General features: G+C 37.3%; 2 protein-coding genes across 3 annotated transcripts in view; one reads left to right on the plus strand and one right to left on the minus strand.

Annotated features, from left to right (window-relative positions):
• The window catches only part of KIF20B (kinesin family member 20B), a 69,648-nt gene extending 57,870 nt beyond the window's left edge, over positions 1-11,778 (minus strand). For both annotated transcript variants that reach the window (XM_003255206.3, XM_003255207.3), the window contains exons 1-6: positions 11,688-11,778; positions 7,877-8,024; positions 4,072-4,158; positions 3,869-3,985; positions 3,317-3,455; positions 2,239-2,423 (exon numbers count right to left, since the gene is read on the minus strand). In XM_003255206.3, the coding sequence (XP_003255254.2) occupies positions 2,239-2,423; positions 3,317-3,455; positions 3,869-3,985; positions 4,072-4,158; positions 7,877-8,023 (675 nt within the window). In that variant the 5' untranslated portion in view covers position 8,024; positions 11,688-11,778. The remainder of the gene's footprint in view (positions 1-2,238; positions 2,424-3,316; positions 3,456-3,868; positions 3,986-4,071; positions 4,159-7,876; positions 8,025-11,687) is intronic.
• Positions 11,779-11,945: 167 nt separating this feature from the next.
• Positions 11,946-14,822, plus strand: part of PANK1 (pantothenate kinase 1) — a 122,220-nt gene continuing 119,343 nt past the window's right edge. The window contains exon 1 of the mRNA XM_030809284.1: positions 11,946-12,268. The gene's annotated coding sequence lies outside the window, so the exon portion shown is untranslated. The remainder of the gene's footprint in view (positions 12,269-14,822) is intronic.

Here is a 14,822-nt window from a genome sequence, read left to right on the forward strand (position 1 = left end):
CTGGATAACTTGTTAGAATTTTTTCTTTTTTTTTTTTGAGACAGAGTCTTGCTCTGTCACCCAGGCTGGAATGTAGTGGCGCAATCTCGGCTCACTGCAACCTCCACCTCCCGGGTTCAAGCAATTCTTGTGCCTCAGCTTCCCAAGCAGCTGGGACTACAGGTGTGAGTCACCACGCCCAGCTAACTTTTTGTATTTTTAATAGAGACGGGGTTTTGCCATGTTGGTCAGGCTAGTCTCCAACTCCTGGCCTCAAGTGATCCGCCTGCTTCAGTCTCCCAAAGTTCTGAGATTACAGGCATGAGCCACCATGCCCAGTGAAAACATTTTTTTCATTATTAGTGATTTTAATTTCCTCTATGAATTGGCTATGGAGTTATCCACCAATCCCCATAAATTTGGTTAAAATACTATTTTACTTTCAGAGACCATAGTCACAGACTCATCTTTGAACTCTACTGGTAACACACTTTTTACTGCCTTAAAACCCTGGTTTCTAAATGTTTTAAAAAACAAAAATTTGCATTAATAGGGTAAAAAGATTTACAAAAACAATTAGTAGTTTTTAACAGCTTTGAATAGAATAATGTCTGAAAATATACTACAAAATCCAGAAGGCACAAGAGGAATAAACAGACAAGTATAACTTCATTTTTAAAAGTTTATATGGTACCACCTTATATATAATAATACCTCCTCACAGTATATTACGTATTTATTTATTGTCAGTCTCCATGAGGGCAGTACCATTTGTCCTCAAAACTGAAAATATTGCCTGGAAAAAAACCAGGTGACTTAATAAAATTTGTTGAGTAGATGAATACTGAGAAACACAATGGGCCAGGCTTGGCAGCTCAAACATGTAATCTCAACACTTTGGAAGGCCAAGGGAGGAGGATCTCTTGAGGCCAAGAGTTCAAGTCCAGCCTAGGCAACATACCAAGACCCCATTTCTACAAAAAAAATCAAAACAGCCAGGAGCGGTGGCATGCCCCTGTAGTTCCAGCTACTCAGAGGAGGTTGAGGCAGGAGAACCACTTGTGCCCAGGAGTTCAAGACAGCAGTGAGCTATGATCATAACCACTATACTCCAGCCTGGATGATAAAGCAAGATCCTGTCTCTAAAAACTAAGAAAAGGAAGAAAAAAAAAGAAAAACACGATGGGGGCAGGGGAGAAGCAAACAATAAGCCAGAAAATTTGCAACCCATACACTAATACATTAATAATGTATTCTTTTTTAAATAAATCAGTTAAAAAAAAAGTCATACAATACTAGATAAATGGACAAAGAACATATGTGACAATTCACAGGAAAAAATCCTAAGATGTACTAATCACTTAATCTACAATTAAAGAAATATGAAGTAAGCTCAAGTGAGCCATTTTTCACCTATTAAATCAGACATTATTAAATACCCAATCTTGGCCTGAGTTTGGGAAAATTAGCACCAAATATATTTGCAATGGAATGTTTCCTTACTGAAACACTGTTCAAAATAGTAAAACACAGAAACAATACAAATGTCCATCAATGGAGACTTAATTTTAAAAGCTGATTTAAAATTTAAAAAAAACAAGTTAAAGACATAACAGATAAAAGGCACATGATTTAAGGTAGGAAGAGATTTAAGATACGCTAAATGAAATACCAAGTCATAGAATGGTAAGCATAGTAAGATCTCTTTTTTGTTTAAAAAAAAAATTATATCATACATATAAAAACAAAGGTATGAAGATATACACATCATATATATGACCATGTTTGTGTATATACAGATAGAAAGCTCTGTGTATGGATTTTATATAGAGAGAGAAAAGGTCCAAAAACGATACTTTCCAATCTATTAATAATTCTTTCTTTAGGAATGAAATTAAAGGAAACTTTTACTTTTTACTTCTCACATTCCCTATTTTAAATTTTGGGTACATATTACTTTCACAATTAAAAAACAGAATTTAAAAAAATCATTACATAAAAAGTACAATGCTGGCTCTACAACAATCAAAAAAGATTTCAGAGCCATTTACATTTGTTTTGTTTAAACATTCTTGCTGTTGGTATAATATAAATAGAAAAGACGTCTTCACACTTTAAGCTTTATTTTTCTCAAAAACATAAATAATAACAAAAAACACTACCACCACAAAACAGATTCCAATATATGGTGAAACAATCTAAAGGATTTATAAGACGTCAGGAATTATACATATTTTACATACTAAAATATTTCCATACCTCTTTAATTTGCCGAAGCAATGCACTTTTGCTAGCAATTTCTTCTTTCTCTTGTTCTAATGATAACCGTAAGTATTCTCTGGATCTATGTGGTTTAAGGTTCATCTTTGTATACAGTCTTTCTTGAAGACTATCAAATAATACATTCAAAGTTCGAGGCAGAATGCCAATATTTTCTTCTGTGCCTGCAAAAGGAATTTTTGTGTTATACTCTCTCAGTCTACTAGGAAAGAGGAAACTTTCCTTGCTTATTAAAGCTCCTTTTATACTACCAATAGGCAAGAGTCAACAACTAAAACGAAAATGATAGGTGAGGATTACTCGGTTTTCCATCACTTTGTTATTCACTGTATTACCAACATTTTATTGACTATTATTCTGATGTAAACGTGAAACTTTACATTCAGATAATGGAACCATATTAAGATTTGTAATCACCCATAATCACAAACTATAAAAGTAAAATGAAATATAAAATTTCTTCCTGGTCATTTATGCTTAATTCTCTGTATCACATCAATACTTTTTCTGGATTTTAATCATCATCTAAATCTCTATCAATGGGTAAAGTATTTTTACAAATGAATTAAATAAATTTGAATTAAAAGCCAATAGCAAGGCCAGGCGTGGTGGCTCTTGCCTATAATCCAAGCACTTTGGAAGGCCAAGGTGGGCACATCACCTGAGGTCAGGAGTTCGAGACTAGCCTGGCCAAAATGGTGAACCCCCATTTCTACAAAAATATAAAACTTAGCTTGGCATGGTGGCACACGCCTGTAGTCCCAGCTACTTGGGAAGCTGAGTAGCTCAGGCAGGAGAGTCGTTTGAACCCAGGAGGCAGAGGTTGCAGTGAGCCAAGATCACACCACTGCACTCCAGCATGGGCAACACAGTGAGACTCTGTCCCCAAAAAAACAAACAAAAAAAACAGCAATACATAATAATATACTAGTACTATTAAAAATAGAGCAAACACATACTAGGTAATAGCAACATAACTACATGTATGTATTATAAAAATACTGAGTGATTACTATTGCTTCCTTATCCTTTCCAATCAAAATAAAACAGTATTTACCTTGAAATGTATATGTTTTTCCTGAATTGGTTAGCCCGTAAGTAAAAATCAGACGACTTTGTCCTTTCAAGAGGTCTTTTACTGGTTGCATAATGCAACCCTGAAAGAATTCCTTCTGTGTAGTTGCTGGGCCAAAAACCTAAGCAAACATTTTTTAAAAACTCTTTAGAAAATTCAAGTTAATCTTAATAGTGTGTTCCATCCCAACACTACTGTTTAAAAATTTAAATTATCCCCACTCCCACAAATACACTTGATAGTTTTACTACCAGAAAGTTTTCAAGATAGAAATCTGTACCAGGGAATCCAGTATTCACCTAAGTTTTGAAAAGAATATTTCTTAAAAATATATTAATAATAATTTTAAGAACACTACAGTGATCTCTTCACAGCCAATTATATATTTCCAGACCTGAGATTTGAGTCTTATCCTTAAAATCTAAGTTGCATAAGCATAAAATGTATAGTTCATTATATACAATTATATAGCAATTTAGCCTAAGCCAAGTCTCTTTATCTTTAAAACAAAAAACAAAAACACTTCAGTTTTACCTTGGAAAAACTGAATTTCTGTGCCATCTGCCCCGAGCTTTTCTCACTTAACCGACCAAGGATGCACTGAGGCTCTTTCAGCACAACAGTCTGTGAATCCAGAATATGCACACAGCCCTAGAATACATACCCCCAATAAATAAAAACTAGTATTTTGCCAATTTAAAGTAAAATATTAAAATTCTATTAAATTCAACACAAACCTCAGACTCATGTTCTTTTTCTGACTGTGTAAATGGTCTTATTCGAAGACAAACCTGGAGATAATCTTTAGATTCGAAACTGTTTGCCTTAAAAAATAAAGGAGAACAACATTGTGTTTTTGAAAGATACGGCTTTTCAGAGACCATCTTTCCTTAACATGGCTACTTTTTACATAATAATCTGAGATGATAAAGAATTTCTAAGCAGTCACTATCCTGCTTTTAATCATGTTAGAAAAACTCAATAAGTCTATTTAAATAAAAACAAAATACACCAAAAAAGATCCAATTTCCTCCATCTCCTGTATTTATACGTGAAGTTTATAAAAAGCCTTTACTCCACAAAAGCCTAATATAATGAGGCCCTAAGTCATTGGAAAATATAACTCTAGAATAAATCAAAAGTAACCAGAATATTCTATTATTCAAATGCTCAATTCCATGAGGCATTCAGAATTTTCTTACTATGTACCATTCTCCTTGTTACTTTTTCTGAGGAAGAAATGTGCATAGAAAATATAATTTTAAAGAAATGTTTTAACATTTTTTAAAATGTAAAAAGGAAACAACTACTTGATAAATGCAGCTTAACCAAAACAGACATAACTAGAAAATCTGAATAACCCAATTTCTATTAAGCAAACTGAATCCATTTTCAAACAAAATAATGCCACACACACAAAAAATTCAGGCCTTAGTAGTTTAACGGTAAATTCTATGAAACATTTAAGAAAAGAATCAGGCCAGGAGCAGTGGCTCACGCCTGTAATCCCAACACTTTGGGAGGCCGAGGTGGGTGGATCACCTGAGGTCAGGAGTTTGAGACCAGCCTGACCAACATGGAGAAACCCCATCTCAACTAAAAATACAAAATGAGCCAGGCATGGTGGTACATGCCTGTAATCCCAGCTACTTGGGAGGCTGAGGCAGGAGAATCGCTTGAACCTGGGAGGCAGAGATTGCGGTGAGCCGAGATGGCGCCATTGCACTCCAGCCTGGGCAACAAGAGCAAAACTCCGTCTCAAAAAAAAAAAAAAAATACAAATTGTACATAAACTCTTTAAGAAAATATAGGAAGAGAAAATACCTTAACTAATTTTGAGTTTGACATAACCTGAATAACACAACTGACAACGATATCCTCAGGAAAAAATTAGAAAACAAAATACCACATTAAGATATACACAAAATTTCCCACACAAAATACTAGCCAATATATAAAACAGGATAATACATCTGACCAAGAATGGTTTATTCTAGGAATATAAAGTCAGTTTAGCATTCAAAAATCAATCCAGGCAATTAACCATATTAAAAGAATGAAGAGAAACTTTTATCTCTACAGATGGGAAAACAGCATTTGACAAAATCCAGCGTCCATTTGTAAGAAAAATTCTCAGCAAACTGTAATAAATGCAAACTTCCTCATCCTGATAAAGGGCACTTACAAAAAATCTATAGCTAACAACACTTAACAGGAAAGACTCAGCCTAAGATGAGCAGCAAAATGAGTAATAAGAAGAGGATTTCTGCTTCCTCACTTCTAGTAACATTGTATTAAAGGTTCTAGCTGGTGTAACTGAGTGTGAAGGGGGAAAGGGGATGGGGGAAGAAAAGGGGAGGGGTAAGGGAAAGAAAAAGGGAAGAGAAAAGGAAAGGAAAAAGAACAGTAAAAAGGAAGGGAAGAAGGGAAAGAAAGAAGGGGAGGGGAGAGGAGGGGAAACTAAAGGAAAAGCAACATGGAAGGAAAAAAAAGGAAATGAAAAGACAAAAGTCATCCAAATTGGGAAGGAAGAAATAAAATTTTCTTTATTTAGAAACAACATGAACATACGCATACAAAATCCAACAAATCTACAAAAAATTAATGTATACTAAGAGAATGCTAATCAGAGGTTACTTGGAGGTGTGATGGGAGGGAGGACTTACAAGGAGCCTCAAGGAAACTTGAGGGTAATGGATATACTCACTGTCTTGACTGTAGTGAGTTACATAAGTGTATGCACATGTCAAAAGTTATCAAACTGCATATTTGAAATATATGCAGTGTTTCATTATGCCTAAAGCAACTAAAAATATTATTTACAATAGCATCAAATAACATAAAATGTTTATAAATATATTTGACAAGACATGAAAGGCCTCTACATTGACAAGTATAAAATACTGCTGAGACATTAAAGACCTAAATAAAATGAAGAATACCATGTTCATGGATTAAGACTCAATATTGTCAAGATGTCAATTCTCTCCAAATTGATCCACAGATTTAATGTAATCCCAGTCAAAAATCCCAAGATGCTGTCTTGTAGAAACTGGCAAGCTGATTCTAAAATTTATGAGTACGCAAAGGACCTAGGAAAGCCAAAATTTTCCTAGAAAAGAAAAGCAAAATTGGAGAATTCACACTACCTAATTTCAAGAATCATTATAAAGCTACAGAAATAGACAGTATTGTGTTGGAATAAGGACAAATAGGTCAAAGGAAGAGAATAAAATCCAGAAATAGATCCACATATACACAGCCATTTGTAAAGCACCAAAACAATGGCGAAAGGAACATCTTTTCAATAAATAATGCTGAAATAACTGTTTATGTAGTTAAAAAAAAATGTATGGAAGTTAAAAAGGAAAAGAAAAAAGTTAACCTGGGTCCCTATATCAACTGCACACAAAAACTGTTCAAAATGGACCACAGATATAACTACTCAAGTGAAAACTAAAATTTCTAGAAAAAGTTAACACAAAAACTTTGGGGAAGACGAAAGTTTCTTAAAGAGAACACACACACAAAAAAAAATTCAACAAAAAAGAAAAGAAAATGTTAAATTGAATGTCTTTAAATTTTAAAATGTCTGATCATCAAGACACTATTAATCTGATAAAGGATTTGTATACATAAAGATTTCTCACAAAACACTACTGAAACAACCTAATTTAAATGGGAAAAAGATCTGGAGAGACACTTTACAAAGAAAGTAGAAAAATGGCCAAGAATACTTGAAAGAGTGCTAATTAGAAAGGGCAAACTAAAACCACAACAGGATACCATTACACATCCACTAGAAATAAAGATTTACATTATCAAGTGTTGGCAAAGAGGTAGAAGCACTGGAACCTACATACATTGCCGTTGCTGGAACAGCCACTTTGAAAAAGTTTAGTAGTTACTTATAAAGTTAAACTTAACATAGTTTGTATTCCTAGGTATTTACCAAAGAAAAATGAAAACACAAGTCCACAAAAAGGCTTGCACACGAATGTTCAGAGCGGCATTATTTATAATGGCCTCAAACTGTAAACTACCTAAATGTCCAACAAATGACAAATGGAAATGTGGCATATCTGCACAACAGACAACTACTTAGCAATAAAAAGGGAAAAACTACTGATGTATGACACATGACAAATCTCAAAAACATCATGCCAATCCAGGAGTCAATAATTTTCTCTGTAAAGAGCTAGATAGCTAATATTTTAGGTTCTAGAGATCCTATAGTCTCGTCACAACTACTCAACTCTGCCATTATAGCGCCACAACGGATGTAGTAAATAAATAAACCAATAAGTACAATTGTGATGCAATAAAACTTTATTTATCGACAGTGATGTTTGAAATTCACATAATTTTTGTTATGTGACATTATTCCTATTTTGATTTTTCTTCCACTATTTAAAAATATAAAAACAATTCTTAGCTTGTATCTAAGTACAAAAACAGGTAATACAAAAACAGGCCATTGTTTGCCAACCCTTGCGTTAGAAGGAGGCATGATAATCAACGCAATACTTTTCTTGTACTTACCTCAGTGTTTGGAGCAACTAGGGAAAATTCATGAGACAGATCAAGCTTAATGCCATCGAAATTTATTTCTGAAGGCCTTGCAATTGGGTCAGCACTAAAAACATAAGATGGTCGAGGTACTCCCTCTTGATTAAAATTCGATTCCATTCTGCAAGAATAACGGCAACTTCTTTAACAACCTTCATAAGTCAGCATGTAAGCCACCCACATTTTCAAAAGTCTAGCCCACTACTTCCCTCCAAATAACTAGATTTTAGAAAAGAAAAGCATTACATTGCTTCATTTATAACACAATGCCCAACAGGAAAGACTAAAAATCAAATTATATTTACAGACTCTGAATCTAATAATACTGAACACAGCCTACTATTTTCATATAATATCCATTCAAAGAGGTTTCATGAGTACAGGTAATCTGTAAAGATGGTATAAAATGTTTATTCTCTCCCTGAAATCCTCTCAAAACTCAAATAGTAAGGAGATCACAGAGTAAATTATAACCTTGTGTCATCTACTTAGTGACTCCTGTAGAATGTTACTTACAGACTTTCTTTTAGCATTTAAAAGTTAAAACTCAGTTATCTGGGCCTGGTGCAGTGGCTCACGCCTGTAATCCCAGCACTTTGGGAGGCCAAGGCGGGTCGATCACGAGGCCAGGAGTTCAAGACCAGCCTGGCCAAGATGGTGAAACCCTGTCTCTACTAAAAATACAAAAAAATTAGCCGGGTGTGGTGCCAGGCACCTGTAATCCCAGCTACTCGGGAGGCTGAAGCAGAGAATTGCTTGAACCAGGGAGGCAGAGGTTGCAGTGAATCGAGATCGCGCCACTGCACTCAAGCCTGGGCGACAGAGCGAGACTCCATCAAAAAAAAAAAAAAAAAAAAAAAAAAAAAAACTCAGTTATCTGAAAAATTACTTTCAATTTCAAATTCAAGTAAAAAGTAAAATAATATATGTAAACACATTCAAAACAGTACCTGACACATCACAGGTTTTAAGTTAAATAGGAATAATGCATCAGTAAACTATTACAATTGAATTAAACATCAAATCACTAAACTAAAAGATAAACTTAAGGATAACCTTAACTAAAAAATACTAACATTCTAATATTTACTGAGAATCTACTAGATGTACAATACCAGAGACAGGGGGAGGACTCTGTGCTGTTTTTTTGACAAGATTAAAAAATATCTAGATCAGTGACTCCCAAACTAAGGTTCCTAGCTCAAGAAAGTAGTAACGACCATCACCCACAGGTATTATATAAAATGAACCAAAGATGGCCCTTGCATAATAGCCCTAAATTGTAAACTTCTTCACAGCTGGTAGGGATCTTAGCTCAAAAGCCCACTGGATCAAGGACCATAAATGTTTAAAATAAAAATTAAAAAGCCTACAGCCGGGCGCAGTGGCTCACGCCTGTAATCCCGGCACTTTGGAAGGCCAAGGTGGGTGGATCACGAGGTCAGGAGATCGAGACCATCCTGGCCAACACGGTAAAACCCCGTCTCTACTAAAAATACACAAATTAGCCGGGTGTGGTGGCGTGCACCTGTAGTCCCAGCTACTAAGGAGGCTGAGGTAGGAGAATCGCTTGGACCCAGGAGGCAGAGGTTGCAGTGAGCCGAGATCGCGCCACTGCACTCCAGCCTGAACACAGAGCAAGACTGCGTCAAAAAAAAAAAAAAAAAAAAAAAAAAAAAGGAAAAGCCTGCTGGGGCTCCAAACTCAAATTCTGAAGCATCCATTTACTTTCAATACGGCCCAAAATAAGCATATTTTTAGCGATTTAGAGCCTGCCAGGTTTGAATGCCCCATGAAACTGCACCCAACATTTGCCAGACACATAAAACCTGGGATTATCAAGACCCCCAAGCCACTGCTGCCCTTGAGAGTTCTATGATCCAGAGACTCTCCACTGTGCAACATCATTTAGGCATGTAAGCCCCTCTATGATTCTTTCCTCCCCTACTCCCCATCCCCCTTGCCCTCTTTCCCCTCTGGATGGCGGCCCCTCACCCTGGTCTAGAAAAGGTCCCATACTGAGAGGGATTTCCTTTGCCTACAATCCTGTCTAAGTCCTTGTTTATTCCTGCCACCTTGTTGTCAATCTTTTTCCTTGATCAGGCTGAAATTCCTAAACGTATCACAAGAACATAGTTGACTTTTTTCCCCTAAATTGCAAAAGGACTAAGGAAAGCGCTCATCTAGATCATGGGGAAGGGGGTGCAGAGGGGGGAGCATCTGCAAAACGTTAAAGTACCGGCTTGACATTTCATAACAGAGTTCATGGAAATGCCCAGAAAACTAAAAAACACCTGTGGCTTCAAATAATAATTTTTGGTTTAAAGAAAAGTGTTGATAAATCTTTTAAATTGCTGAATTAAAAAGAACATTCCTATGTACTAAAAGCAGTTATAATAAAGTATTTGTTCATATGTTCATTTTTCAATGAACAAACTACTTCCTAGCATTTCTAAAAGTGTTGAGACGTACTGTAACTTCTTGCAATTTTAGATGACTTCTACTTATACATGGCCTTCCCAACTAAACTGGAAACTTCTTGATGGCAAGAACCCTGTCTTATACCACTCTGTATCCCCTATAACAAATTCAGCGGTCTTATACCACTCTGTATCCCCTATAACAAATTCAGCGACTTATGTAGGGATAAAGACTACCTGACTAATGACTTAAAATAATGGTTATAAAGAAAATACTCCCCCCCCAAAAAAAAAAAATCGGTCCTAGTCTGTAATATTATCTTTCGTGACGGCAGGCTTCAAGACCTCATTCTCATTTTTCATTTCAAAAGGCTGCTCTGACTGGAAAACTGCATCTTTATCTTCTCTCCAATAAGAACCTACAATTGGAGACTTTGGTGAAAAATAGTAGAATCTGTTACTGAATGAGGTTTCTGAATGTGGTCTACAACACACAGACTCAAAAAAAAGTCTTGAGTATTTTATGTTATTTTTACAATTTAAAATCTGGAGTCTTGGACATGTAATAAAATAAATACACTGTTACACTACCTAACCCATAAGGCATGAACTTCTGTAAACTAGTACTTTAGCAAGAAATATTAGAGAACTGTGCCAGACAGGCATCACTGAACCAGGGAGCGAATCGAGATGGAGAAAGCCTTCTAAACTGGGGAATGACAGCAGTCACTATGCCACAAACTCTTCAGCCTGGCACTACAAAACCCTAGAGGGGCAAGCCCCAAGCACCAGTAGGAGTAGTCTGGAAATAAGTGCACAGAGGCCACCACAGGGCTCCCCCCGAAAAAAGGCCGTGTTACCTACCAGCCGAGCAAACTGCTCATCTCAGAGTTTCAGAAAACTAGGTGTGGCAAAACAGGCCTGTTCCTCAACAACAGAAGCAACAACAATAATAATATTAATAACTGCAAACATTTAGTACCTACTGTGTGCCAGCACTAACAACTTTACACATTACCATTTAATCTTCACAAAGGCCGAAAGAAATGGACACTTTATTGCAGCCTTTTAACTGATAAGAAAACTAAGGTAAAGAGAGAGATTAAATGAATTGTCTTGCGTCACTCAGCTAATAAGCAGTGGAGGCGCGATTTAAACCCTAACCGAATTAGTATGACTCAATCCTCGCTGCGTACCCAGTGTTCGCATCGCTCCGCAACCCAGTTCCTGACAGTAACCTCCACGGGGGTACAAGCCCTGTCGGAACAAGTCCACATTGCCAAAGCCGTTTCCCCACCTTAGGCCCCATACATGCGCAGTCACCCACCTCCTTCCCCACACCTTCCCCCGGGTCACCTCCTCACCTGCAAACCTCGCCTGACTAGCAGGACCCGCGAGCAGCACTGCAACGCTACCGTTTTCAAATTCAAACAATGGCGGCCAGGGCACCGCACTGAACGCTGGGAGTGGGTGGGGCGTCCGGAGCTCCGCCAGGGAGCGTAGGCGGCTCGCGCTGAGGGCTTTCCAGTGGCTCCCGGAAGAAGCTCTCCAATATGGGGGCGGGTCTTGAAACGCGGTCAGCCAATGGGCGGAAGCAGGCGTGGGCCGCCCGGGTGCCGACGGTCTGGTTTGCCTCACAGCTCGGCTAGCTGGGCATTAATAGTGCCCTTTTTCGCGGTTGTCATAAGTACCACGCTGTTGACTGGGACAACGATCTCCGATTCTGTCCTCGACGCAATAAAGATGTAGCGAAGGCCCGAGGTGAGGCCACTGCCACTGCACTTAGTCCTGCGACTCCCCTAAGGACGGGCCGAGGAATGGCGGGCTAGCCACTTCCCAGTCCTGTCCCTACGGGGCCGAAAAAGGCTCGGCATCCCGGGATCCGGAGGGTCACTTCCCTCGCTGCATCCCCATTGTGCAACTGTCAGTCCAAAAATTGATATAGGTAAGCTTATGAAAGCTAAAACTAATGAATGCAAGATGCTAAAACAATTAACTGAAAGGTTGTCGGGGAAGAGGATGTTAGTATCTCAAAGAATCACTCTACAGATCATTTCTTATTATAAAGGGAAAATAGAATTTTACACTGAAGAGATTTATTAGACATACCTTAACCAAGTGAAGATACTTAGCATCGCTAGTATCACCTGATACTATTTGTGCTAGAAATGTTTGACATTAATCATGAGGAAACAATCAGAAAAAAACAGAATGTAGAACATTCTACAAGACAACAGGCCTAGGCTCTTCAAAAGTGTCAGTGTCATGACAGGAAAAAGAAAAAAACGAAGTGGAGAATTGCTTTAGTCGAGAGTCAAAAGAAACCAAATGAAATTTGTGAATCTTGGTTGGTTCATAGATTAAAAAAAAAAAAAAACTTCGAAAGACATTTGTGGACAACTGGGGAAATTTAAATATGAACTACATATTAGATGATACTGAATCAGTTTTAAATTGATTGCATGTGAGAATTAATTTGTGGTTAAGTGAAAGAATGCCTTTGTTTTTGGAAGGCGCTTGCTAAAGTAATAGCAGCAAAGTGTCACAGTGTTTGCAGCTTACCTTCAAAAGAGATGGCAAAAAAATAAAATAGAGAAAGCAAATGTGACAAAATATTAGTAATTGATGAATCTAGGTGAAGGGTATAATGGTGTACATCGTACCAGTCTTGCAACTTCCTAAAATAACAGATTTTCTAAAATAAGAGGAGGGGGAAAAAGGAATAGAATTCTGATCATTACCATGGCCTCCCAGGTCCCCCACAATCAAGTGTCGGCCGACCTCACTCCCTACTAACTGTACAGTAAGTTGATCTGCTCTGGATACCTCAAACACCAGCTTCTTTCCAGCATGTATGAACCTTTGCATGGGTTGTTCCCTGTACCTGAATTCTCTCTTCCCTATTCAACACGTGGCACTTCCCTTCATCATTTAGATTACGTCTAAAATAGTACCTTCTTAAAGAAGACTTTCCTGACTACTGTATCTCAAGTGAGCACTCTTTTTTTATTTGCAGATTCAATTTCCTTTTTATACTTTTTACAACTAGTAATTGTTGTTGTTCCCCTACCCTATAAAATGTAAGTTCTGTGAGTAGAATAACTGTATTTTGTTTGGTCGCTAATGTATCCTCAGTGACTCTGTAACACAAGACAAGCAAATCAGTATTTGTTGAACAATAAATGAAAGCTGATGTGGCTGGGTAGAGACCATGGGGAGGAGTCAGGGGAGTGAATCTGTAGGCATGGGCCAAGGCCAGACCCTGTAAGCCTTAGACAAGTTACTGACTTGAGTATTATGAAATGCTTACTGGATAACCGGTTTTAAGCATGGGCATGGTACAATCCAATGTGCATCTATCTTTTGAAAAGGTTAATCTCCTGGAGAAACTAGAGGCAGCCAAGGAGGATGCTGTTGAACCAGTTAGGAGGCTGTTGCAAGAGATCCCAGGAAAAGATAATGATAATGTAGACTTGGAAGATGGCAGAGAAGTTGCAGAAAAGTGTCCAGATTTTAGAGGTATTTTTTCTGACGTTTTTCATTTCAGCACCAGCTGCTGGGTTTTTCCCTTAGGGAGATGCAGAGCCAGCTTGATTGGGAAGTGCTTAAGATTTAGTACCCATTCCAAAGAATTCCGTCTGTGCCCTTGAAATGAATATTAACGTAAAATGAAAAATTTTGTAAGTTACGTCAAGCTGATTTTCTGCCCTGGCCACAGTCTCTACTGTTAGTAATAGCTAACTTTCTTTATGCCAGGTAGTATTCTTAGCACTTTATACTCATCTAATCCTAACAGTAACTCTGTAAGGCAATTTGTTGTTGTTATATCCAATTAATAGAAGAGGAAACTGAGGCATGGAGCTAGTAAGGAAATAGTAAAGGTATCTACTAAATAGAAGTGTTGAAGATTAAATCAGGTAATAGTGTAAAGTATTTATAAAAGTATCTGGCATATGTTAAATAATAACTTGCTTCAATTTATATAACAAACAGTGAGACTGGAATTTGAATCTGGGTGATCTGGCTTCAGAGTCTGTGCATTCTTTGGCCTCTCAAAGTTTGGATACAACACCCCTGGAATTCTCTTAAGAAAATGCTAAGTGCTTAACTCCTCCTGCAAAGCCATCTCTAGAAGCAAGACTGAAGCAACTCACTTTTCAACCCCAAAATAATACTTTTGAGTACGTATTAATTGCAAAGGTTTAAATAACAAGTTCAACAAAAATTTATCAGCCACCCACTAAGTGACAGATGTCTCCACCCTTGAGAGGCCCTTAAGAGGCCTTCATCTAAAGCAGCCCTTCTCAACCTGGGATTTCAAGAGACAATTAATCCCCTAATGCCTTTAGGCACCCGTTGTATATAATATATTAACTTCTTTCATATACATCTAGAATGGCACTGGTTCTACACCATCCTGAAAATAATTTTTTTATCTCCTGTGGTTCATATGGGGAAATCCATATGCAAAGTATTTCAAAACATGACAAATGCTGTAA

This window comes from Nomascus leucogenys, chromosome 3 (assembly GCF_006542625.1).
Source record: "Nomascus leucogenys isolate Asia chromosome 3, Asia_NLE_v1, whole genome shotgun sequence".
NCBI classification, from domain to species: domain Eukaryota; kingdom Metazoa; phylum Chordata; class Mammalia; order Primates; family Hylobatidae; genus Nomascus; species Nomascus leucogenys.